A 27328-nucleotide genomic window follows, 5' to 3' on the forward strand; every position below is an offset into this window, starting at 1 on the left:
GCGCACTGTCCCTAGTGGGCGGTGGTGGGCCGCCTATCTAGGTGAAAGACAGACAGAGGGCTGTGCCTATCTATGCCACCTGGTTAATACAAAACCAACCATTCGGATTCTATTTTTCAAAGATTTGATGGTTCTCAACTGGTCAAACTCAATTTTTAGTCTCGGCTGTTGTACCAACATCTAAAAAACCAATCTAAAAAGTCTTGGGAGGATAGCTCAGTGGCAACATGCTCGCCGTGGAAGCAAGACGGCACAAAGCCACACAGATTCGATCCCCGGGTCCGTGCTTAGAAACCTCTGGGTATTAAGCGCCTTATAAATAACCTATCATATCATATATCATACTGCTTTATTTTTCAGATGTGGGCGAGGGCTATTACATCTATTCGTATTCGCCCCTATGGGTTAATAGGTTGCTGAATAGCGTGATAGGGACACACTGTCTCGCGATGCTTGGGAACACTGGGATGTGGCAGCGTCTATACATGTTGGGCTCCACTGTCACGTGCCTGTGCCAGCTTGAACGGACCTTGATATCAGCGTCCCGATGTCATGGAAATGGAAGTGGGGCACTATACAAATTCCACTTAACATTACAGATCTGGCGAAACCCCAAGCTCATGCCCAACCTGCCGCACAACATTTACACTGCTCTTCCCAGCACACAGAGAACCACATTCCGACCGCTGCTCTGGTGTGTCTTTCTATGTGTTTTGCTTTGTTGGAAAGACACATCCAACGTAGTGAGTGGTGTCCATTAAGGTTTGGAAATGTTGGGTCATTAGAAATGGAAAGACTGCATAAGACTGCATGTTGTGTGGTACATTCACTACAAGCATGTAATCATACGCTTTTTCTTTCACTATTTCTTTAAGACTTGTCTTAACACTACCGAGTTAAAACCAAGATATTTCCTTAGGATACTATCACATTACTTTGCATGATGGTAATTGTAGGCGTGTGATTCCGGATGGGGGAAATGAAGCTACAAACATACTCCTTATGCTTAACACGTTACTATTACTATAGTTGGGTTGTTTCATTAAGTGATTTGTGTACCTTTCAAACCATATCTATAAAATGGGCTGTTATTTTAGTCATGTGTTTTTTTAAAACTTTCTTTACAAGCATATCACGTTCCTGCTATGGCTCTACCACATCTCTTCCCCCCCTCACTCCCGACAACTCCCCCTCCCCGAAACTCCTGTTGGAGAAGATATCCCAGAGTAAATGTTTCCCCTTTGGCAGTACCTTGAAGCAGAAAGGGTAGGCATGGGCTCCCAACTTCTTCATCAGCTTCTCTTGCAGTGGAGTGAGGGGTTCCTTGGTCTCTGGGGGGTACACCTGGGTAGCCAAGGAATAAAGATCCTTCCGGAAGCTCATCCCAATGAGGTCCAAGTCATCGCGGCCATAGCGGAAGGCACAGGTCAGAGTGACAAAAACTGGGGATAGGTGGGGAAGACGGGTCAAAGGAAAGATACAGGATGAGAAGAAAGGCTTGCCTTCTGAGAAGGTCACTGTATCAAACGCCAGGATTAGTATTTTATTATGACTGTTTCTCTTGATCCAGAGGTTTGTCGTATCCTGTACTTTCCCCAGTTCCAGGTACCTCTAGTTTCTGCTATGCTTCTAATATTGCCATACATTCGCCCAAAGAGCCCGATTCCTCTGGCACATTGCCCGTTCTTCTCGACGCTCCCACTCTTGGACCTCCCGCTCTGCTCTCCCACACATTATGTTTCTCGGTTTCTCCTGCATGTTCAAAGACTTATCCCTCTTGCTCTCTCTCCCTCTTCACAAAACTCTTCATGACTTAAGCCTCCCAACTTTCAGGGTAATTCATAGAATTTCGCAGAAAAGTGTCGCAAGCGGCTGGCGCAGAGTGTCCGCGTGCGATTGTCTGCGCCAGGCACGTGCGCTAAAACCGATTTCCGCGCACAGCGTATTCATGGATTTTAGGCTCCCAAACCAGCCGTGGCGCAGAGTATCGCAGCGACCCTGCAGCAGCGCCAGTAACGCCCCCAAGAACGCCCTCGCGCAAGGAAAAGCCATCAAAATCGCTAAATCATCGCAAAGGGCTGCGCTAACCCTGGACCAGTTCACAGGGCTGCCAAACAAGGAACGCAAAGCGGGTAACGTACATATCAGGGGTACGCGGGAAGTTTGACACGCGATTAGCCAGGGTACGTGTATTACAGGGGTACGCGGGAAGTTTAACACGCGATTGGCCAGGGTACGTGTATTAGAGGGGTACGCGTGAAGTTTTACACGCGATTAGCCATGGTACGTGTATTACAGGGGTACGCGGGAAGTTTAACACGCGATTAGCCAGGGCACGTGTATTACAGGGGTACGCGGGAATGATCACACGCGATTTGGCTGGGTAGGTGTATTACAGGGGTACACAGGAAGTTTTACACGCGATTTGGCTGGGTACGTGTATTACAGGGGTGCGCTGGAATTATCACACGCGATTTGGCCAGGTACGTGTATTACAGGGGTGCGCGGGAATTATCACACGCGATTTGGCTGGGTACGTGTATTACAGGGGTGCGTGGGAAGTTACACACGCGATTAGGCTGGGTGGGTCCTCACAGGTGTTCCCTGTACACCCTCCACGGCCCCTGCAGGCAGCCCACAAAACAGGGGACTACCCTGCACACCTGCTCATGTCTACCACCCCACCCCCACCCCCCAGCAGTGCAGGGGCACCCTCCACCAGGCCCCCACTCATGTCCCCTATCACCCCCACCCCCCAGCCACCAGGGGCAGCCTCCACCAGGCCCCCACTCATGTCTACCACCCCACCCCCACCCCCCAGCAGTGCAGGGGCACCCTCCACCAGGCCCCCACTCATGTCCCCTATCACCCCCACCCCCCAGCCACCAGGGGCAGCCTCCACCAGGCCCCCACTCATGTCTACCACCCCACCCCCACCCCCCAGCCACCAGGGGAAGCCTCCACCAGGCGCCCACCCATGTCCCCCTGCACCCCCACCCCCCAGCCACCAGGGGAAGCCTCCACCAGGCCCCCACCCATGTCTACCACCCTTCCCACCCCCCAGCAGTGCAGGGGCACCCTCCACCAGGCCCCCACTCATGTCTCCCAGCGTGCTACGTGTATTTCAGGGGTGCGCGGGAAGTCCCACTCGCGAATAGCCAGGGCGCGTGTATTTCAGGGGTGCGCGGGAAGTTCCACACGCGAATAGTCTGGGCGCATGCATTTCAGGGGTGCGCGGGAAGTTTTACACGCGACTTCAGCAGGGTACGTGTATTTCAGGTATGCGCGGGAATTCTCACACGCGATTTGGCTGGGTACGTGTATTACAGGGGTGCGTGGGAAGTTACACACGCGATTAGGCTGGGTGGGTCCTCACAGGTGTTCCCTGTACACCCTCCACGCTCCCCTGCAGGCAGCCCACAAAACAGGGGACTACCCTGCACACCTGCTCATGTCCCCCTGCACCCCCACCCCCCAGCCACCAGGGGCAGCCTCCACCAGGCACCCACCCATGTCTACCACCACCCCCACCCCCCAGCCACCAGGGGCAGCCTCCACCAGGCCCCCACTCATGTCTCCCACCACCCCCACACCCCAGCCACCAGGGGCACCCTCCACCAGGCCCCCACTCATGTCCCCTATCACCCCCACCCCCCAGCAGTGCAGGGGCAGCAGGCAGTCAGGCAGCAGCAGGTGGGAGCGTGCTCGGGCTCTGGGGGGCAGTAGTTCGGCCTTCCGGGCAGGAGCGTGGTATTCCGTGTGCGTACGCGTGGCCAGCTTGGTACGGAGTGATTTTGCACGTGAAAATCCTGCACGTCAGCGTGAAAACTGAGGAAAGGCCCTCAGCGCGTAAGCGCTTCTGTGACGTGACCCGCACAGGTGTTTCCCACACAGCACGTGATGACAGAGCACACGTGGAAAGACTGCACGTCAGAGTGTAATCGCGTGTGATTGGTGGAAATGGCCCTACACGCAGAAGTGACAAAGCGTGTAATTGGTGGAAATAGCCCTACACGCAGAAGTGACAAAGCATGTAATAGGTGGAAATGGCCCTAGCGCGTACACGCCGCGTAAGTGACGCTGGACGTGTGGGCCTGTATAAAAGGTACGTGTAGAACACGTTTTCCTTGTACGTGCTTTTCGTGGAGAGCGAGTGGGTGAATTCTGTACTTCTTGTCGTTTCACACGCGATTTACTTCACGGCGTTTCTAGTTCGTATTCCCTGTTACCTCTGACAGCTTTTTCCCTTTTTTCTCTTTTACTGGTTTACCTGGGCCTGTTCCCTCAAACAGTGTTCCCTTCTACTGTTGTCCTGTCTCCTCAGACAGCGTACAAATCTTCTTTTGGCGGGGGTGTTGCCAACCAAACGTGCTCCTTTTACACGCTCGTTTACCAGGCAGACGGTGAGTCACGCACGTATCTAACATCTGTGCTTGCCCCGTGTGTAGCCTACCCCTTCAGAGGTCATTCTAGGCTGCGTGTGACACGCATACGTTCATTCTTGTGTTTCTGGGTGCCACAGCGTAGTGCAGGTTTTTCTTTCTGCACACGTGGTCTAGGAGGGGTTGCGTGCACGTCATCTCCCTTTTTTGGGCCTCCTGTGCGTTGCGTGACCCGTCATCTTTCCCTAGGGGTTACATTCAGCCTTGCTAGAGCACTAGGGTACAATTACCATCTGGTACCCAACCCCTTTGACCCCCAATTGCCCAGGACAATAGTCTACATCCACTCCCATACGCACATTAACATCAGTGCCATGGCTGGGAGGCGAGGATACCGTAAGGGTGGCAAAGGTGGAAGAGCCACAAGTGGTGGCCGTGGTGGATCCGGTAGGGGACGTGGTCGTAACTTGCAGGGTGAGCCTGTCCCCCCATGTGTGGAGGACCAGTCAAGGGCACCCATCATCCCCCCCTCCCCCCCCACCCCCCTCCCGTTGAGGCTGAAGTGGCTGACACCATCCATGCTCAGCCCTTGTTGGACCAGCCCATTGTGGCACCAGACCAGGCTGACTCCATGGCTGACTTCCAGGTCAGCAGGGCTACGACACGTGCGCTGGTGCACGTTGATGCCATCATGCCACGTGGATCTGGGGCAGCAAGGTAATCTGCTGCACCAAGGAGGCAGGGCGGAGAGGCTGCAGGGGCAGCTGCGGCTCCATCCACCCCAGCCCTCACACACCCAGCCAGGACAGTGTCGGTCCTAGTCCATGCTGCTGACATTCCCCCTGACACCATCACACTAGAGCCAATGCCTGCACCAACTCCCATGCTGAGTGTGCAATCCCACACTCCTGATACAGAGTCCACCAGGGCTCCTGCCCCTAGTGTCCAGAGCGGCGCAGGACACTCAGGATCACCACCACCTTCCAAGCGGAAGAGGAAGAGTGCTCGTCCCGCACAGGCTGATGCCCCAGACACGGCTACACAGTCCGGCCCGTCCAGGAAGCCCAGCTTCACGGATGACGAACTGAATGCACTTGTCGAGTATGTGTCCGGACATGACAACGAGATGGTCATTGTTGCAGGATCCAAGACCACACCTGCACAACGCCAGGCACACTGGCAGACCGTTGCGGACATCGTAAGTGCCCTTGGAATCGTGAGGCGCACAGCCAATGATTGCTATAAGCGCTGGAATGACCTAAAGCGCAGGGCAAAGAGTAAGCTGGCCTCAAGTCATGCCGCAACTCTAGTGACTGGAGGTGGGTCTCCAGTAGTAGACATGGAACTCACTCCACATGAGTCAGTCGCTGGGACCTACGTCACGGAGGAACAGATCCAAGGCGTGGGAGATCTGGCTGATTACGAGGCATTGTCCGGTGAGTGCACATGCATGTGTGTGTCATCCATGTGCATGGTGTGTGTGTGAGGGCTTCTGTTCGGGTGCCAGGTGAGAGTGTGTGCGCCTGAGTCGTATGGGTCAGCCATGTGCTTCATGCAATCCTTCCTGCGCAGCTGCATTTGGCCATAGCAGTATCCCTTCTGCCAACAGTAGACATCTAGCACAACTGCACGCCAGTTGCCCTTGAAGTGTCACCTTGACACAACATATTTGCTTATTTTTCACTGTTCATTCAGTCTGTTTGTTTGCATTCCACCACTTTCACTAGGCATGTCGCTGTCCACTAGTCACATGTCTGACATGGGTATGGTAAAGTGGAGTGACTTTGTTACCTGGATATCATTTGTACACACATGTCCCTGTGCAATTTGACCATTTCAGACTGGCAGCTCCAGGTGAAAAATCTGACCTGTTAGAATTAGAAAAGCTATTACATGCGGGAACTGGACTGAATGAATAGGTGCTGCCCTCCTCTCCATCTTCACTCAATAGCAATGGTACATGCCATCTGTGTGATGGCATGTGTGTCTCACCTGCCAATCACAGGCCAATGTGTGATGCCACTGCCAGGCAGCATGCAGAAAATTTGTTCATCTTCCATCTTGGTGTCATCAGTGTGTGCCATTTGCCTGCACTACATACGCAGTGAGGGTGCATGCATGGGAGGGTTTTAGTCATGTGGGACATGTGTCAATCAAGTACTGGTTCTCTTGCTTCTCAGCCCTCAATGTGTGCCATGGTGCTAATGCCTGTTTCCATTTCTTTCTTTTCATGTCTTTGCAGGGGAAGACGCACCTGATACTGCTGGGGTTGTGGAGATGGTGCAGACCCAGGAGGTGTCCCAGGGCCGACCAACCACCAGTGAGGGACGTGGTGTGGTGGTGGGGGAAAACCCACAAGTGCTGCAGGTCGTGCTCTCAAGGGGTGTCTCTGGCTGCACCTCCCCCGAGCTGTACTCAGGTGTTGATTCGGATGAGACCTACGTGCCGTCGCAGGTGAGTGTTCCAGGGAGGGATTCTGTTCTGTCTCACCCACCTGCACCAGGGTCAGTACCCTCCATGGGGATGTCAGTGTTGGCAGCTACGCCTTCGGTGGTTACGGATGCAGGGTCACACTCCGCGACATCTGATCCTGTTCCTGGGCCAGCAGATCAGAGGGGGAATGCAGTCCTGCAGCCTCAGGCAGTGCCGGCACAGCAAGGCGCAGTTCGCCTTGCCCCAGACAGGTGTGGTGCCCGCCGACGTGGTGGCCGTACGCCACCCGGCAATACCGCATGGGAGCAATCCATTTACGGTATGGCTACCCAACAGGCTGCATCATCCGAGATGATGGCTCAGGCCATGGATAGGGTGGCCACTTCCATTGTCCCCCCAGAAAGGCTGATGGAGCGACTAGAGCAGGCAACCGACTCCATCTGCCAGTCACACAGGGAGGACATGTTGGGGTCCAACAGGGACAGGCGGGCGGCACTGGCGACTCTGCAGGAGGCCATCTCCATTGAGTCCCAGGGCCACAGGGAAGCCCTGAGGCAGGAGCTCCTACACCTCAGGACGACTCTTGTTGAGCTTGAGGCTTCAACACACCAAAGGACAGAACAGCAGCTGGAGCGTCTCACCCGTACGCTCTCAGCTGAGATGCAGGCAACGAGGGCGGAGGTCCGGGCATCCCGTGAGTTGTTGCATGGGGACCTCCGCACACTCATCCTCCAGAACCAGACCTACCACACCCGCATGCTTGCAGCCATGGAGGAGCAGACTAGGGCCTTGCGTGGGCTGCCTCCCATAGTGCAACCACCTCCGGATGCAGCTGCACAGGGTGATAATAGCGACAGCAGTGATACTCCCACAATAGGGTAGCCGTGTGGGCCATGAGCCCATGGAGGTGTTTTATCTTCCCAGGATCCACGCAGGTGGGTTCTGGTGTGCATCCTGTCCTCGGACCTCCTGGGTGGCCTCCCCAACCCCCCCGGGCCCATCAATGGCCATTTTTGATTGTTTCTTATTTTTATTTTTATTTTGATTTCTTTTATTCCCAATTTTTTTGGGACGATCTGTTGGCTTCGATCTGTTGGCTTCGATCTGTTGGCTCCGATCTGTTGGCTCCGATCTGTTTGCTCCGATCTGTTGGCTCCGATCTGTTGGCTTCGATGTGTTGGCTCCGATGTGTTGGCTTCGATGTGTTGGCTCCGATCTGTTGGCTCCGATCTGTTGGCTTCCGTGGTTCCTGTGGGCATACGCTGCATTGTGGCTGGGCACATGCAGGCTTGTAATGTATTTGGTTCAGATGCTTGGGTTTGAGTCACACACACCCCTCCTGCTTCCCGTTACCATGGGCTTGCAAAGGGTGTGCCCAAGTGACAGTGAATTACACAGTGACGTTGGACTCCCATGAGCTGTGTGGCCAGTCTGTAGTCAATACTGTGTATACATTCATAGTGCATATTGCTGTTGTGTTGTACACTGCATGTTGCATTGATGTGTAACTCTTCTTCTGTGTCTACCTCCCAATTTGCAGGTCCCTTCCTCAAGTCCACACAAGGACCTCTAGTCTGGAGATGGGGACCATGTTGGCAGCAGTGCACCTACAACTCTACATGGCGCCAACACTGCACAGTTGGTAGTGGTGGGAGTGCAGGCATTTCCAGGTGGTGAGACTACTAATATGTAACATTTGTGATGTCATGTTAATGGTACTACGTGCTCAAGTATGTTGTTGGTCCGGCATTGCTGTGAGCATATCAGGTGTTGCAGGTTTCTAATAGTGCCACTGTACATAGTGAGAGTGATGTCATGTTGTGGGGATTACTTTGTTTCCCTGCAATTAGCATGACATGGCACGGTGTGTCGTGTGGCAGTGCTGGGGTTGGGTTGGCTGACATGGCACTGTCCTCTTGTTGCATTTTGCAAGTGGGTATTCATTTTAGCTGCTTCAATGTGTAACTTCACAAAACTGCATTGGTGGTGTCTGTGTGGGTAGGGATGCACACATTGTGACACTTCCAGGTGAACAATCTCAGGCTGACATGGTATTCCCGGTTCATTCTCCAGACATTCATGATCAGTGTCAGGTTGAGTCATCATTGATTGTCAGATGGAATGTGCCAGGGCAGTGTGCACTCCACAGGGGTGTGATTTCTATGTGAAGTAATTAGCCACTAGCTGTGTACGGGCTGCCTCCCCCCGTGCCCTTTCCCCTCCCATGCGCAGCGGCTGTGCATGTGGTTGGGGATGTGGGGCCACCACCATGTCCACGGCCAGGCCCCGGCGTGTTGCAACGTTGTGCAGGACACATGCTGCCACTATGATCCTGCACACTACTGGGGGAGCGTATAACAGCTGCCCGTCAGAACGGTCAAGGGAGCGAAAGCGTGACTTTAGCACTCCGAATGTGCGCTCCACTATGCCCCTGGTTGTAATGTGGGCTGTGTTATATCTTACCTGGGGTGGCGTGGTGGGGTTCCGAATTGGCGTCATCATGTGGGGGCTGAGAGGGTAGGCACTGTCCCCTGTGGAGGTGGGGATTGGTATCATTGGTGAGGTTGTGACCTTGCTCAGTATCCAACATGCATGCATGTGCAGTGGCATACATACTCACCAAGCAGCCATGTATCGCCATGCCGCCCAGCTTCTAGGTCCCGGCTTAGGGTGGACATTCGGTAAATGAAGCTGTCGTGGGTGGAGCCGGGATAGTTGGCATATACTGAGGTGATGATTCCCTTGGCATTACATGCTACCTGCACGTTGATGGAATGCCAGTGCTTGCGGTTCCTATAGATGTGCTCAGATGCCCTGGGGGGACGTAGAGCCACATGGGTGCAGTCGATGGCACCTAGCACTTTGGGGAATCGTGCCACAGCGTAAAAATCCAGGGCGGCAGCATGCCTTTCTGCAGGTGTTCTGGGCAGGTATATGTGCCTGCGGACTGATGGCCGTGCAGTGATGATGTTCAAGACCTGGTGTAGGCAGCGTGACTGGGTGGCCTGTGACACCCCACCCACTATGGCACTTGTTCGCTGAAATGATCCAGTGGCTAAGAAGTGCAGTACATTGAGGACCTTCTCCAGGGGGCTGAGTGCTTGGGAGCACAGGGTGGGTGATGTGAGGTCATCCTCCCACTCACTCACCAGGTCCAGTATGATGTGTGGTGGAAACCTGTACCTCCCATACACCTGGTCATCAGGCATCCCGAAAAGGCTGGTTCTGTGTGTGAATATTCTGGCCCTGACTATCCTCCTCCTCCTTTGGTAGTCCACTGCCACTGCTGCTAGGAACGGTATGTTCATCCTGGCGTCTGAGCTTGTTATTGTTATAGTGCGCAAATTTATGCTTTGCGCGTGTTCTAGGCGAGCGTGTGACCCGCGCACCCCTGGAATCCAGTTCCCAGTCCAATAGCGTGTGGAAATTCACACGCACCACGGGATACAGCGTGTGACCCGCGCACCCCTGGAATCCAGTTCCCAGTCCAATAGCGTGTGGAAATTCACACGCACCACGGGATACAGGTTCGCTGACGTACTTGCGTGTGTAAGTGCCCGCGCACCCATTGAATACACGTACATAGGCCAATCGCGTGTACGCGCACTTTTGTCCAATTACACGCGATGACACTCTGACGTGCAGTATCTCCACGTGTGCCCCGTCATCACGTGCTGAGTGGGGAACACCCGTGCGGGTCACGTCACAGACGCGCTTACGCGCTGAGGGACTCTGGTCCAATAGAATCGCGTATGCGTGCTGACGCGCTTACGCGCTAAGGGCCTTTCCTCGGATTTCACGCTGACGTGCAGGATTTTCACGTGCCAAATCACTCCGTATCAAGCTGGCTATGCGAAAACACACGGAAAGACCACGCTCCTGCCCAGAAGGCCGAGTTACTGCCCCCCGTGCCCCGAGCAGCCTCCCACGTGCCATCTGCTGCTGCCTGCCTGCCTGCCTGCCTGCTGCCACCGTGCCCTGCCATTTGGTGCCTGCACATCAGCCATCTGCAGGGGTCCAGTTGCTGTGTCCACCCCTGCTGGAACTGAAGACTCCCGACTGGGATTACATCGCTCCACAGCCCAGCCCCAGGACCCAGTTGCCCACCCACACCTGCCTCTGGGGTTGCCATGTCGGGCACTTCCACATCTGGCACCAGTGGCAACCCCAGGCCAGAGGGGCAGAGGGGCACCAGCTTCACTGTCACCGAAGTTGGTGTCCTGGTGGAGCATGTCCTGGGGCAGTATGATGCCCTCTTTGGATCGTCCCGCGCCAGCAAGGAAGGACGGCAGAGGATCTGGGCCGACTGTGTGGTTGCCATCAACGCGGAGGGGGTGGCAACCCGCGACGTCCTGAAGATCAAGAAGCGCTGGGAGGACTTGAGGTCCAGGACCCTTGTGAAGGCCCGGCGCCTCGTGGAGGGGGGCCGGGGCCGCATGAGTTCCATCCAGATGAGGGTCCTGGAACGCGTACGCCCAGCGCTCCACGCCCAGATCCTTGAGAGGGAGGCCCGTCTGGAGTTGAGCGGTAAGTGTCCATGCATTACTGTGTGAGACAGGGCATGTTGCGGTGTGCTGGTTCTATGATACTTGCCTGTATGTGTGCCATAGGCCATGTATGCATGTATGTGTGCAGGGACATCATGGTAATGCATGTGCGAGCAGTGATGTGTGACCCACATGGTTGTTGCATGTGTTGAAATGCCGCATGGGGAGCCCTATGCAAATTTTGAACATGAGAGCATGCCAGTCTCTGTACCTGGACATGGGTGGGGGTGAGGGATGGGTGCTGATGCCAGGTACATATATGGTAGCCATGTCTGTGTGCCTGACCTGCGTGTCTGTGACTTGTGCATGCCATGGATGCATGACACATATGTGTGACAATGCACAGATTCAGTAAAGCAGCCAAATGACCCTTGTATCCGCTGTGTTTGGTGTGTTTGGGGCCAGATGGATGTGACTGAGGTGAAGTGTGTGCATGTGATAGGCATGAGCCATGATGCATGTGAGTTACATATCATTGAATGTTCCAAGAGTCCATTGGACATGCATGGAAATGTCCATGGCATGCACCATGCCTGTTACTGTGTGTGTATTGCCTGGACTGACCCATGTGTTGTGGAGGGACATGATGGAAGTGTACTTTGACAGTGGTGCTCATCTGCTATTGCTTCCTGTCTAGGGGACCATTGTACAGTGCCCTGATGCTTGTGTTCTTTGTCTCCCTCTACGCAGCGGCTAGTGAAGAGGAGGGCGGAGACGGCGCTGTGGAGCAAGGCGGCGGGGATGCCCCCACGGCTGCAGCGGAAGGGGTGGGTGAGCCCCCACAGGGGCCTGCTACGGTGGGAGACGGTGAGGAGCCATCCAGGTTGGTGGTTTGCACAGAGGAGGAGGAGGCCGCCACTGGGGCACACATGGGGCCTGGTGGGGGCATCCCTGCTGGTGCAAGTGGTGCAGTCCAGGGCCAGGGGCAGGAGGCAGCACAGGTCACCGTGGAGGGGCCTGTGCATGTCGCTGTCCCTGACCCTGTGAGTGCACCACCATGCACCAGCAGGGATGCCCCGTCCCAGGCCTGTCCGCAGGTAGAGGGGATGTCCATGTCACCTGACTCCCCTCCACCTGCGGACGTGGGAACCCCTGGCCGTGCGGAGAAGGTCCTGATTGGGGTCGCGATGCGCACGGCTGTGATTCGTGATGCCGTGCGTGCTTCCCGGGAGGAGCACGCACGGCATCACGAAGTGCACCGTGCCGACGTGGCCCAATTGGGATCGGCCATGTTCGGGGGTTTCCTGCATGTGTTGGCCAATGTGGCGGCCCTCTCCTCCTCTGTGCAGGCTATCCACCAGTCGTTCTCCTTGCCGTCTTCCAGCCCAGATGCCACCAGGGCCCCCTGTGGACCTGCCCCGACCAATGCAGCCAGCTCGGTGGGGATCCCATCCCTGCCACAGTCGGGAGTCAGTGATCCAGCAGGGGTGGACACCAGAGCAACTGGACCCCAGCAGATGGAGGATGTGACGGCATCATCGGGCAGGGCACGTGCACGACGGCGTCGGTGGTTTCCATCAGCCGTGATGCCGTCGTGCTGGCACAGGCAGTTGCGTCGGAGGCAGCAGCAGGCTCAACGTGGGAGGCATCATGGCTCGGGGCCATCAACATCAGGGGTGCAGGCATCGGCCAGAGGGCAGGAGAACCCTGGAATGGGAGTGGCTTCCGTGTGGGAGCGGTTGTGCCAGCGGATAGGTGCGGAGCGGCAGCGGGCAGAGGAGGAACGGCTCACGATGGTCAGGGCGGAGGACTCCATGCGGAGGGCGCTGAGGCGGGCTGAGTGCCTCGAGGGTCTTCGCAGGGAGTTTGAGCTTGACACTGCGTTAACCCTGCGGGACCTCGGGGCCAGGGAACATGTCCGCCTCCAAGCCATTGACCAGGAGTTCGATGATGCCCTGGCCCATGACAACAACCAGTGAGCCGTCCGAATAGCCCGCTGCCTTTGTATATAGTTGTATAGTTAGGTTTAGGTTTCCTTTGTTTTTTTGATTTTTTTTGGTAGCGATTGGACAATGCACCACTTTTTTGTATATAGTTCAGTTTTTAGTTAGTAGTCATAGTTAGGTTTAATTTGGTTGGGCTCATGGACCCAGGATGATCTTCTTCATGGTTCTTCGTTGGCTTATTTTTATTTTTCAGATTATTTTCTTGGACATTCATCTTGTTTTGTTTGATTTGCTTTGTATTTTTTCTTATTTCATTTCCATTATACTTGCTGTTCAATACATTATTTTTTTTATTCTTCAATGTGTCGTATCATCTCATTGCTTTCAGGCATGTCATGTTGGGTGTTTTGTCATTCACTTGCAGCCATTGTGTGTGACAGACATGTGTTCAATTGCATTATTTAAATTGGGGGTGTAACATGTAATTGCCTTTGATATGTGGGTGGGTGTGATAGTTGGTTGGGCCTTTTGGCAGGGGAGGATGGGCATTACGGACATGATTGGGGAATGTTGGGACCCAGGTGCAGGGGGGCATGGATTGGACATGGGTGGGGGCCTGCTGGCAGGTGCCCCACAGTGCTGGGGGGTGGGGGTGGTGGGAGACATGAGTGGGGGCCTGGTGGAGGGTGCCCCTGGTGGCTGGGGGGTGGGGGTGGTGGGAGACATGAGTGGGGGCCTGGTGGAGGGTGACCCCACAGTGCTGGGGGGTGGGGGTGGTGGGAGACATGAGTGGGGGCCTGGTGGAGGGTGCCCCTGGTGGCTGGGGGGTGGGGGTGGTGGGAGACATGAGTGGGGGCCTGGTGGAGGGTGACCCCACAGTGCTGGGGGGTGGGGGTGGTGGGAGACATGAGTGGGGGCCTGGTGGAGGGTGCCCCTGGTGGCTGGGGGGTGGGGGTGGTGGGAGACATGAGTGGGGGCCTGGTGGAGGGTGACCCTGCACTGCTGGGGTTTGGGGGTGGTGGGAGACATGAGTGGGGGCCTGGTGGAGGGTGACCCTGGTGGCTGGGGGGTGGGGGTGGTGGGAGACATGAGTGGGGGCCTGGTGGAGGGTGCCCCTGGTGGCTGGGGGGTGGGGGTGGTGGGAGACATGAGTGGGGGCCTGGTGGAGGGTGACCCCACAGTGCTGGGGGGTGGGGGTGGTGGGAGACATGAGTGGGGGCCTGGTGGAGGGTGCCCCTGGTGGCTGGGGGGTGGGGGTGGTGGGAGACATGAGTGGGGGCCTGGTGGAGGGTGCCCCTGGTGGCTGGGGGGTGGGGGTGGTGGGAGACATGAGTGGGGGCCTGGTGGAGGGTGACCCCACAGTGCTGGGGGGTGGGGGTGGTGGGAGACATGAGTGGGGGCCTGGTGGAGGGTGCCCCTGGTGGCTGGGGGGTGGGGGTGGTGGGAGACATGAGTGGGGGCCTGGTGGAGGGTGACCCCACAGTGCTGGGGGGTGGGGGTGGTGGGAGACATGAGTGGGGGCCTGGTGGAGGGTGCCCCTGGGGGGTGGGGGTGGTGGGAGACATGAGTGGGGGCCTGGTGGAGGGTGACCCTGCACTGCTGGGGTGTGGGGGTGGTGGGTGACATGAGTGGGGGCCTGGTGGAGGCTGCCCCTGCACTGCTGGGGTGTGGGGGTGGTGGGTGACATGAGTGGGGGCCTGGTGGAGGCTGCCCCTGCACTGCTGGGGTTTGGGGGTGGTGGGAGACATGAGTGGGGGCCTGGTGGAGGGTGCCCCTGGTGGCTGGGGGGTGGGGGTGGTGGGAGACATGAGTGGGGGCCTGGTGGAGGGTGACCCCACAGTGCTGGGGGGTGGGGGTGGTGGGAGACATGAGTGGGGGCCTGGTGGAGGGTGCCCCTGGTGGCTGGGGGGTGGGGGTGGTGGGAGACATGAGTGGGGGCCTGGTGGAGGGTGACCCTGGTGGCTGGGGGGTGGGGGTGGTGGGAGACATGAGTGGGGGCCTGGTGGAGGGTGACCCTGGTGGCTGGGGGGTGGGGGTGGTGGGAGACATGAGGGGGGCCTGGTGGAGGGTGACCCTGGTGGCTGGGGGGTGGGGGTGGTGGGAGACATGAGTGGGGGCCTGGTGGAGGGTGCCCCTGGTGGCTGGGGGGTGGGGGTGGTGGGAGACATGAGTGGGGGCCTGGTGGAGGGTGACCCTGGTGGCTGGGGGGTGGGGGTGGTGGGAGACATGAGTGGGGGCCTGGTGGAGGGTGCCCCTGGGGGGTGGGGGTGGTGGGAGACATGAGTGGGGGCCTGGTGGAGGGTGACCCTGCACTGCTGGGGTGTGGGGGTGGTGGGTGACATGAGTGGGGGCCTGGTGGAGGCTGCCCCTGCACTGCTGGGGTGTGGGGGTGGTGGGTGACATGAGTGGGGGCCTGGTGGAGGCTGCCTCTGCACTGCTGGGGTTTGGGGGTGGTGGGAGACATGAGTGGGGGCCTGGTGGAGGGTGCCCCTGGTGGCTGGGGGGTGGGGGTGGTGGGAGACATGAGTGGGGGCCTGGTGGAGGCTGCCCCTGCACTGCTGGGGTTTGGGGGTGGTGGGAGACATGAGTGGGGGCCTGGTGGAGGGTGACCCTGGTGGCTGGGGGGTGGGGGTGGTGGGGGACATGAGTTGGACATGGGTGGGGGCCTGCTGGCAGGTGCCCCACAGTGCTGGGGGGTGGGGGTGGTGGGAGACATGAGTGGGGGCCTGGTGGAGGGTGCCCCTGGTGGCTGGGGGGTGGGGGTGGTGGGAGACATGAGTGGGGGCCTGGTGGAGGGTGACCCCACAGTGCTGGGGGGTGGGGGTGGTGGGAGACATGAGTGGGGGCCTGGTGGAGGGTGCCCCTGGTGGCTGGGGGGTGGGGGTGGTGGGAGACATGAGTGGGGGCCTGGTGGAGGGTGCCCCTGGTGGCTGGGGGGTGGGGGTGGTGGGAGACATGAGTGGGGGCCTGGTGGAGGGTGACCCCACAGTGCTGGGGGGTGGGGGTGGTGGGAGACATGAGTGGGGGCCTGGTGGAGGGTGACCCTGCACTGCTGGGGTTTGGGGGTGGTGGGAGACATGAGTGGGGGCCTGGTGGAGGGTGACCCTGGTGGCTGGGGGGTGGGGGTGGTGGGAGACATGAGTGGGGGCCTGGTGGAGTGTGCCCCTGGGGGGTGGGGGTGGTGGGAGACATGAGTGGGGGCCTGGTGGAGGCTGCCCCTGCACTGCTGGGGTGTGGGGGTGGTGGGTGACATGAGTGGGGGCCTGGTGGAGGCTGCCCCTGCACTGCTGGGGTGTGGGGGTGGTGGGTGACATGAGTGGGGGCCTGGTGGAGGCTGCCCCTGCACTGCTGGGGTTTGGGGGTGGTGGGAGACATGAGTGGGGGCCTGGTGGAGGGTGCCCCTGGTGGCTGGGGGGTGGGGGTGGTGGGAGACATGAGTGGGGGCCTGGTGGAGGCTGCCCCTGCACTGCTGGGGTTTGGGGGTGGTGGGAGACATGAGTGGGGGCCTGGTGGAGGGTGACCCTGGTGGCTGGGGGGTGGGGGTGGTGGGGGACATGAGTTGGACATGGGTGGGGGCCTGCTGGCAGGTGCCCCACAGTGCTGGGGGGTGGGGGTGGTGGGAGACATGAGTGGGGGCCTGGTGGAGGGTGCCCCTGGTGGCTGGGGGGTGGGGGTGGTGGGAGACATGAGTGGGGGCCTGGTGGAGGGTGACCCCACAGTGCTGGGGGGTGGGGGTGGTGGGAGACATGAGTGGGGGCCTGGTGGAGGGTGCCCCTGGTGGCTGGGGGGTGGGGGTGGTGGGAGACATGAGTGGGGGCCTGGTGGAGGGTGCCCCTGGTGGCTGGGGGGTGGGGGTGGTGGGAGACATGAGTGGGGGCCTGGTGGAGGGTGACCCCACAGTGCTGGGGGGTGGGGGTGGTGGGAGACATGAGTGGGGGCCTGGTGGAGGGTGCCCCTGGTGGCTGGGGGGTGGGGGTGGTGGGAGACATGAGTGGGGGCCTGGTGGAGGGTGACCCTGCACTGCTGGGGTTTGGGGGTGGTGGGAGACATGAGTGGGGGCCTGGTGGAGGGTGACCCTGGTGGCTGGGGGGTGGGGGTGGTGGGAGACATGAGTGGGGGCCTGGTGGAGGGTGACCCTGGTGGCTGGGGGGTGGGGGTGGTGGGAGACATGAGTGGGGGCCTGGTGGAGGGTGCCCCTGGTGGCTGGGGGGTGGGGGTGGTGGGAGACATGAGTGGGGGCCTGGTGGAGGCTGCCCCTGCACTGCTGGGGTTTGGGGGTGGTGGGAGACATGAGTGGGGGCCTGGTGGAGGGTGACCCTGGTGGCTGGGGGGTGGGGGTGCTGGGGGACATGAGTTGGACATGGGTGGGGGCCTGCTGGCAGGTGCCCCACAGTGCTGGGGGGTGGGGGTGCAAGGGGACATGAGTTGGTGTTCATTAGTTCAAGGAGACATGTGCCTTTGCTGGGGGGCATGCCCATGGTGGGTGGGCTGCCTGCGGGACATGACCAGGGATGCAGGGTAGTCCCCTGTGGTGTGGGCTGCCTGCAGGGGCCGTGGAGGGTGTACAGGGTACACCCGGGAGGACCCACACTGTCAAATCACATGTGGAACTTCCTGCGCACCCCTGAAATACACGCGCCCAGGCTATTCGCGTGTGGAACTTCCCGCGCACCCCTGAAATATACGCGCCCAGGCTATTCGCGTGTGGAACTTCCCGCGCACCCCTGAAATACACGCGCCCAGGCTATTCGCGTGTGGAACTTCCCGCGCACCCCTGAAATACACGCGCGCCCAGGCTATTCGCGTGTGGTACTTCCCGCGCACCCCTGAAATACACGCGCCCAGGCTATTCGCGTGTGGAACTTCCCGCGCACCCCTGAAATACACGCGCCCAGGCTATTCGCGTGTGGAACTTCCCGCGCACCCCTGAAATACACGCGCCCAGGCTATTCGCGTGTGGAACTTCCCGCGCACCCCTGAAATACACGCCCCCAGGCTATTCGCGTGTGGAACTTCACGCGCACCCCTGAAATACACGCGCCCAGGCTATTCGCGCGTGGAACTTCACGCGCACCCCTGGAATACACGTAGCCCGCTCCCCCAGGCCCGATCGCGTGAGGAACTTCACGCGAACCCCTGTAATACACGTAGCCCGCTCCCCCAGGCCCGATCACGTGTGAAACTTCACGCGAACCCCTGAAATACACGTAGCACGCTCCCCCAGGCCCGATCGCGTGAGGAACTTCACGCGAACCCCTGTGATGCACGTACCCTGCTGAAATCGCGTGTTAGACTTCCCGCGCACCCCGGTATACACGCACACGTAATTTTTTGTCAGCGGGTGTCCGTGTTTGTGGGTACCCCTTTGCACGTCATTTTTCCTGGAGGGCCACAGTATGGGACATTCATCATGGCAGTATATAGGTGCTATTTGTTGGCGCACCTTTTGGCGCACATTTCTTACAGCCGCAGGGACGCTACCGCCTGCTTTCTTGTGGCGGTCGTGTTTGTGCCTGTGCGCTGGTTTGAGCGTGCGCTTTTTTGCCCTATTCTATTCCATGAATACGAGTTTTAGGCGAGCGTGTGGGCGTTCCGCGCACTTGTGCCCTGTACTTCCCCCGTGACGCCCACGTTTTGGCAAGTTGTTCCCCATTCCGAGTGTTACGCCCGTGTTCCGCCTACTTTTGTTGCGTGCGCCGCGCTATGTGCGAATTTCGCTGTGGCCTGTGCGATTTTCGCTGTGACCTGGCGCACGCTGTTAGATGGCCTGTGCGCCAACGTGCGCCGCGCACTTTTTTATCGCGCATCCGCTGGTTTTCTCGCGCACGGCCTTCCATGAATCGACGTGCGCTGCTTTTCGTGCGATTTTCGCAATTGCACTGCGATTTTCGCTATTCCACTGCGATTTTCGCTATTCCACTGCGAATCGCACGTTTTTGGCCACTTGCGCCGCGCTAATTATTCCATGAATCGGCCTGCAAATCTCTTTGCTGTGAGCTTTTTTCCCAGCACTTCGCAAAGAACGCAGAAATATTCAGATTGTGCGTAATTTGGTGGTAGTACTATATCTAAGTGCTGTTGATGATATTATTATGAAAACCACTTGTCCGCTGTGGTCACGGTTTATTCTTTGAATGGAGCTACCTATATCGGCCCCCACCCCCACCCCGCAAACTATAGCAATGCTATTCACATACGAAGCTTGTAATATTTTGGAACGTACCTTTCCTGTCCTTCAGGTATTCTGGGTCAATCAGGACGACGCCATCTGCAAAGGAACAGAAGAGGGGACACATGGGTGCTTGAATGACCATTTCACGCATACCCTTTGGGTGCACACAGATCTATAGCTCTAGACACTCAACAGGGTTATAGTTTCAATTTCATGCCTACTCTATCCCTGCCCTCTTTCTATGTTTTCCTCCTCTCCTGCTTTTCCATATTTTTGATAAGATTACTGAGTCCTCCCCTTTTTTCAAACTACTTTCTATGATTGGCTTTTTTTAAGCTCCTTTTGTCCTATTACTCTCTATGGTATCACATATAAGCTCCTAACTATGGTTTTAGCTCCACTTCTTCAGTCCGCCTCTCTCTATGGTTTCACCTCCAGCTTCATCAGTCAGCTCCTTTCTATGGTTTCACTTTCAGCTTCTTCCATCTTCCCCAACTCTATGGTTTCGCCTCCAGCTTTTTCAGTCTTCCCCGTCTATGGTATCACCTGCAGCTTCTTCAGTCAGCCCCCTCTCTATGGTTTCACCTCCAGCTTCTTCAGTCAGCCCCTCTCTATGGTTTAACACCAAGCTTCTTCAGTCAGCTCCTCTCTATGGTTTCACCTCCAGCTTCTTCAGTCTGCCCCGTCTATGGTTTCACCTCCAGCTTCTTCAGTCAGTTCCTCTCTATGGTTTCACTTTCAGCTTCTTCCATCTTCCCCAACTCTATGGTTTCGCCTCCAGCTTTTTCAGTCTTCCGCGTCTATGGTATCACCTGCAGCTTCTTTAGTCAGCCCCCTCTCTATGGTTTCACCTCCAGCTTCTTCAGTCAGCCCCTCTCTATTGTTTAACACCAAGCTTCTTCAGTCAGCTCCTCTCTATGGTTTCACCTCCAGCTTCTTCAGTCTGCCCCGTCTATGGTTTCACCTCCAGCTTCTTCAGTCAGTTCCTCTCTATGGTTTCACCTCCAGCTTCTTGAGTCCACCTCCTCTCTATGGTTTCACCTCCAGCTTCTTCAGTAAGCTCCTCTCTATGGTTTCACCCCCAGCTTCTTCCATCTGCCCCAAATCTATGGTTTCGCCTCCAGCTTCTTCAGTCTGCCTCATCTATGGTTTCACCTCCAGCTTCTTCAGTCTGCCTCCTATCTATGAATTCACCTCAAGATTCTGCAGTCAGCTCCTCAGTATGGTTTCACCACCAGCTTCTTTAGTCAGCCCCCTCTCTATGGTTTCACCTCCAGCTTCTTCAGTCAGCCCCTCTCTATTGTTTCACACTAAGCTTCTTCAGTCAGCTCCTCTCTATGGTTTCACCTCCAGCTTCTTCAGTCAGCCCCGTCTATGGTTTCACCTCCAGCTTCTTCAGTCAGTTTCTCTCCATGGTTTCACCTCCAGCTTCTTGAGTCCACCTCCTCGCTATGGTTTCTCCTCCAGCTTCTTCAGTAAGCTCCTCTCTATGGTTTCACCCCCAGCTTCTTCCATCTGCCCCAAATCTATGGTTTTGCCTCCAGCTTCTTCAGTCTGCCTCGTCTATGTTTTCACCTCCAGCTTCTTCAGTCTTCCTCCTATCTATGGATTCACCTCCAGATTCTTTGGTCAGCTCCTCAGTATGGTTTCACTACCAGCTTCTTCAGTCTGCCCCATATCTATGGTTTCACCTCCAGCTTCTTCATTCTGCCTCATAGCTATGGTTTCACCTCCAGCTTCTTCAGTCTGCCTCCTATCTATGGTTTCACCTCCAGCTTCTTCAGTCTGCCTCCTATCTATGGATTCACCTCCAGCTTCTTTAGTCTGCCCCCTCTTTATGGTTTCACTTCCAGCTTCTTCAGTCACCTTCCTCTCTATGGTTTTACCTCCAGCTTCTTAAATCAGCACCTATCTTTGGTTTCACCTCCAGCTTATTCAGTCTGCCCCTGTCTGTGGTTTCACCTCCAGCTTCTTCAGTCAGCCCTTCTCTATTGTTTCACATCCAGCATCTTCAGTCATCCACTCTCCATGGTTTCACATCCAGCTTCTTTAGTTTGCCACAACTCTATGGTTCTGATATGATATGATATTTTATTTGTATCGCGCTCATACACAAGTGTTTCAGAGCTTGACATTTTGCCACCAGCATCTTCAGTCAGCCCCTCTCTATTGTTTCACACCGAGCTTCTTCAGTCAGCTCCTCTCTATGGTTTCACCTCCAGCTTCTTCCATCTGCCCCAACTCTATGGTTTCACCTTCAGCTTCTTCAGTCTGCCCCGTCTATGGTTTCACCTCCAGCTTCTTCAGTCTGCTCCTCTCTATAGTTTCACCTCCAGCTTTTTGAGTCCACCCCCTCTCTATGATTTCATCTCCAGCTTCTTCAGTCAGCTCCTCTCTATAGTTTTACCTCCAGCTTCTTCCATCTGCCCCAACTCTATGGTTTCACCTCCAGCTTTTTCAGTCTGCCCCGCCTATGGTTTCACCTGCAGCTTCTTCAGTCAGCCCCCTCTCTATGGTTTCACCTCCAGCTTCTTCAGTCAGCCCCCTCTCTATGGTTTCACCTCCAGCTTCTTCCGTCTGCCCCCTCTCTATGGTTTCACCTCCAGCTTCTTCAGTCAGCCCCTCTCTATTGTTCCACACCAAGCTTCTTCAGTCAGCTTCTCGCTATGGTTTCACCTCCAGCATCTTCAGTCTGCCCCCTCTCTATGGTTTCACCTCCAGCTTCTTCAGTCAGCCCCTCTCTATTGTTTCACACCAAGCTTCTTTAGTCAGCTCCTCGCTATGGTTTCACCTCCAGCATCTTCAGTCTGCCCCCTCTCTATGGTTTCACCTCCAGCTTCTTCAGTCAGCCCCTCTCTATTGTTCCACACCAAGCTTCTTCAGTCAGCTCCTCTCCATGGTTTCACCTCCAGCTTCTTCAGTCTGCCACGTCTATGGTTTCACCTCCAGCTTCTTCAGTCAGCCCTTCTCTATTGTTTCACATCCAGCATCTTCAGTCATCCACTCTCCATGGTTTCACATCCAGCTTCTTTAGTTTGCCACAACTCTATGGTTCTGATATGATATGATATTTTATTTGTATCGCGCTCATACACAAGTGTTTCAGAGCTTGACATTTTGCCACCAGCATCTTCAGTCAGCCCCTCTCTATTGTTTCACACCGAGCTTCTTCAGTCAGCTCCTCTCTATGGTTTCACCTCCAGCTTCTTCCATCTGCCCCAACTCTATGGTTTCACCTTCAGCTTCTTCAGTCTGCCCCGTCTATGGTTTCACCTCCAGCTTCTTCAGTCTGCTCCTCTCTATAGTTTCACCTCCAGCTTTTTGAGTCCACCCCCTCTCTATGGTTTCATCTCCAGCTTCTTCAGTCAGCTCCTCTCTATAGTTTTACCTCCAGCTTCTTCCATCTGCCCCAACTCTATGGTTTCACCTCCAGCTTTTTCAGTCTGCCCCGCCTATGGTTTCACCTGCAGCTTCTTCAGTCAGCCCCCTCTCTATGGTTTCACCTCCAGCTTCTTCAGTCAGCCCCCTCACTATGGTTTCCCCTCCAGCTTCTTCCGTCTGCCCCCTCTCTATGGTTTCACCTCCAGCTTCTTCAGTCAGCCCCTCTCTATTGTTCCACACCAAGCTTCTTCAGTCAGCTTCTCGCTATGGTTTCACCTCCAGCATCTTCAGTCTGCCCCCTCTCTATGGTTTCACCTCCAGCTTCTTCAGTCAGCCCCTCTCTATTGTTTCACACCAAGCTTCTTTAGTCAGCTCCTCGCTATGGTTTCACCTCCAGCATCTTCAGTCTGCCCCCTCTCTATGGTTTCACCTCCAGCTTCTTCAGTCAGCCCCTCTCTATTGTTCCACACCAAGCTTCTTCAGTCAGCTCCTCTCCATGGTTTCACCTCCAGCTTCTTCAGTCTGCCACGTCTATGGTTTCACCTCCAGCTTCTTCAGTCATCCCCTCTCTATGTTTTCACCTCCAGCTTCTTCAGTGAGCCCCCTCTCTATGGTTTCACCTCCAGCTTCTTCAGTCAGCCCCTCTCTATTGTTTCACACCAAGCTTCCTCAGTCAGCTCCTCGCTATGGTTTCACCTCCAGCATCTTCATTCTGCCCCCTCTCTATGGTTTCACCTCCAGCTTCTTCAGTCAGCCCCTCTCTATTGTTCCACACCAAGCTTCTTCAGTCAGCTCCTCTCCATGGTTTCACCTCCAGCTTCTTCAGTCTGCCCCGTCTATGGTTTCACCTCCAGCTTCTTCAGTCATCCCCTCTCTATGTTTTCACCTCCAGCTTCTTCAGTGAGCCCCCTCTCTATGGTTTCACCTCCAGCTTCTTCAGTCAGCCCCTCTCTATTGTTTCACACCAAGCCTCCTCAGTCAGCTCCTCGCTATGGTTTCACCTCCAGCATCTTCAGTCTGCCCCCTCTCTATGGTTTCACCTCCAGCTTCTTCAGTCAGCCCCTCTCTATTGTTTCACACCAAGCTTCTTTAGTCAGCTCCTCGCTATGGTTTCACCTCCAGCTTCTTCCATCTGCCCCAACTCTATGGTTTCACCTTCAGCATCTTCAGTCTGCCCCGTCTATGGTTTCACCTCCAGCTTCTTCAGTCTGCTCCTCTCTATAGTTTCACCTCCAGCTTTTTGAGTCCACCCCCTCTCTATGGTTTCATCTCCAGCTTCTTCAGTCAGCTCCTCTCTATAGTTTCACCTCCAGCTTCTTCCATCTGCCCCAACTCTATGGTTTCACCTCCAGCTTTTTCAGTCTGCCCCGCCTATGGTTTCACCTGCAGCTTCTTCAGTCAGCCCCCTCTCTATGGTTTCACCTCCAGCTTCTTCAGTCAGCCCCCTCTCTATGGTTTCACCTCCAGCTTCTTCCGTCTGCCCCCTCTCTATGGTTTCACCTCCAGCTTCTTCAGTCAGCCCCTCTCTATTGTTCCACACCAAGCTTCTTCAGTCAGCTTCTCGCTATGGTTTCACCTCCAGCATCTTCAGTCTGCCCCCTCTCTATGGTTTCACCTCCAGCTTCTTCAGTCAGCCCCTCTCTATTGTTTCACACCAAGCTTCTTTAGTCAGCTCCTCGCTATGGTTTCACCTCCAGCATCTTCAGTCTGCCCCCTCTCTATGCTTTCACCTCCAGCTTCTTCAGTCAGCCCCTCTCTATTGTTCCACACCAAGCTTCTTCAGTCAGCTCCTCTCCATGGTTTCACCTCCAGCTTCTTCAGTCTGCCACGTCTATGGTTTCACCTCCAGCTTCTTCAGTCATCCCCTCTCTATGTTTTCACCTCCAGCTTCTTCAGTGAGCCCCCTCTCTATGGTTTCACCTCCAGCTTCTTCAGTCAGCCCCTCTCTATTGTTTCACACCAAGCTTCCTCAGTCAGCTCCTCGCTATGGTTTCACCTCCAGCATCTTCATTCTGCCCCCTCTCTATGGTTTCACCTCCAGCTTCTTCAGTCAGCCCCTCTCTATTGTTCCACACCAAGCTTCTTCAGTCAGCTCCTCTCCATGGTTTCACCTCCAGCTTCTTCAGTCTGCCCCGTCTATGGTTTCACCTCCAGCTTCTTCAGTCATCCCCTCTCTATGTTTTCACCTCCAGCTTCTTCAGTGAGCCCCCTCTCTATGGTTTCACCTCCAGCTTCTTCAGTCAGCCCCTCTCTATTGTTTCACACCAAGCCTCCTCAGTCAGCTCCTCGCTATGGTTTCACCTCCAGCATCTTCAGTCTGCCCCTCTCTATGGTTTCACCTCCAGCTTTTTTCAGTCAGCCCCTCTCTATTGTTCCACACCAAGCTTCTTCAGTCAGCTCCTCGCTATGGTTTCACCTCCAGCATCTTCAGTCTGCCCCCTCTCTATGGTTTCACCTCCAGCTTCTTCAGTCAGCCCCTCTCTATTGTTCCACACCAAGCTTCTTCAGTCAGCTCCTCGCTATGGTTTCACCTCCAGCATCTTCAGTCTGCCCCCTCTCTATGGTTTCACCTCCAGCTTCTTCAGTCAGCCCCTCTCTATTGTTTCACACCATGCTTCTTCAGTCAGCTCCTCTCTATGGTTTAACCTCCAGCTTCTTCAGTCTCCCTCATCTATGGTTTCACGTCCAGCTTCTTCAGTCAGTTCCTCTCTATGGTTGCACCTCCAGCTTCTTGAATCCACCTCCTCTCTATGGTTTCACCTCCAGCTTCTTCAGTAAGCTCCTCTCTATGGTGTCACCTCTAGCTTTTTCAGTCAGCTACTCTCTATGATTTCACATTCAGCTTCTTCAGCCAGGTCCTAAGTTCGGTTTCGCCTGCAGCTTCTTCAGTCAGCTCCTCTTTATGGTTTTGCCTCCAGCATCTTCAGTCTGCCCCCTCTCTACGGTTTCACCTCCAGCTTCTTCCATCTGCCCCAACTCTATGGTTTCGCCTCCAGCTTCTTCAGTCTGCCCCGTCTATGGTTTTTTCCTGCAGCTTCTTCAGTCAGCTCCTCGCTATGGTTTCTCCTCCAGCTTTTCGAGTCCACTCCCTCTCTATGGTTTCACCTGCAGCTTCTTCAGTCATCCACTCTCTGTGGTTTCACATCCAGCTTCTTCAGTCAGCTCCTCTCTACAGTTTCACCTCCAGCTTCTTCAGTCAGCTCCTCTCTATGGTTTCACCTCCAGCTTCTTGAGTCTACCCCCTCTCTATGATATCACCTTCAGCTTCTTCAGTCATCCCCTGTCTATGGTTTCACATCCACCTTCTTCAGTCAGTCCCTCTCTATGGTTTCACCTCCAGCTTCTTCAGTCAGCTCCTCTCTACGGTTTCACCTCCAGCTTCTTCCATCAGCCCCAACTCTATGGTTTCACCTCCATCTTCTTCACTCTGCCCCGCCTATGGTTTTTTCCTGCAGCTTCTTCAGTCAGCTCCTCGCTATGGTTTCACCTCCAGCTTCTTGAGTCCACTCCCTCTTTATGGTTTCGTCTTCAGCTTCTTTAGTCAGCTCCTCTCTATGATTTCACCTCCAGCTTCTTCAGTCATCCCCTCTCTATGGTTTCACATCCACTTTCTTCAGTCAGTCCCTCTCTATGGTTTCACATCCACCTTCTTCAGTCAGTCCCTCTCTATGGTTTCGCATCCAGCTTCTTCAGTCAGTCCCTCTCTATGGTTTCACCTCCAGCTTCTTCAGTCAGCTCCTCTCTACGGTTTCACCTCCAGCTTCTTCCATCTGCCCCAACTCTATGGTTTCGCCTCCAGCTTCTTCAGTCTGCCCCGTCTATGGTTTTTTCCTGCAGCTTCTTCATTCATCTCGTCGCTATGGTTTCACCTCCAACTTCTTGAGTCCACTGCCTCTCTATGTTTTCGCCTGCAGCTTCTTCAGTCATCCACTCTCTGTGGTTTCATATCCAGCTTCTTCAGTCAGCTCCTCTCTATAGTTTCACCTCCAGCTTCTTCAGTCAGCTCCTCTCTATGATTTCACCTCCGCCTTCTTGAGTCTACCCCCTCTCTATGATTTCACCTCCAGCTTCTTCAGTCATCCCCTGTCTATGGTTTCACATCCACCTTCTTCAGTCAGTCCCTTTCTATGGTTTCACATCCAGCTTCTTCAGTCAGTCCCTCTCTATGGTTTCGCATCCAACTTCTTCAGTATTGCCCCTCTCTATGTTTTCACCTCCAGCTTTTCAGTCAGTCCCTCTCTATGGTTTCATCTCCAGCTTCTTGAGTCTACCCCCCTCTCTATGATTTCACCTACAGCTTCTTCAGTCATCCCCTGTCTATGGTTTCACATCCACCTTCTTCAGTCAGTCCCTCTCTATGGTTTCACATCCAGCTTCCTCAGTCTGCCCCCTCTCTATGGTTTCACCTCCAGCTTCTTCAGTCAGCTCCTCTCTATTGTTTCACATCCATATTCTTCAGTCAGCCCCTCTCTATGGTTTCACATTCAGCTTCTTCAGTCAGCCCCTCTCTATGGTTTCACATCCAGC

At 55.6% G+C, this 27328-nt stretch overlaps 1 protein-coding gene across 1 annotated transcript in view; it reads right to left on the reverse strand.

The window, feature by feature from the left end:
- ARR3 (arrestin 3) overlaps positions 1–27328 on the reverse strand; it is a 309162-nt gene that overhangs the window by 107192 nt on the left and 174642 nt on the right. Inside the window, exons 5-6 of the mRNA XM_069612469.1 lie at positions 19472–19516; positions 1252–1442 (exon numbers count right to left, since the gene is read on the reverse strand). Of these exons, the coding sequence (XP_069468570.1) occupies positions 1252–1442; positions 19472–19516 (236 nt within the window). The remainder of the gene's footprint in view (positions 1–1251; positions 1443–19471; positions 19517–27328) is intronic.

This window comes from Ambystoma mexicanum, chromosome 5p (genome assembly GCF_040938575.1).
Source record: "Ambystoma mexicanum isolate Mex_15411 chromosome 5p, UKY_AmexF1_1, whole genome shotgun sequence".
Taxonomy (NCBI): Eukaryota; Metazoa; Chordata; class Amphibia; order Caudata; family Ambystomatidae; genus Ambystoma; species Ambystoma mexicanum.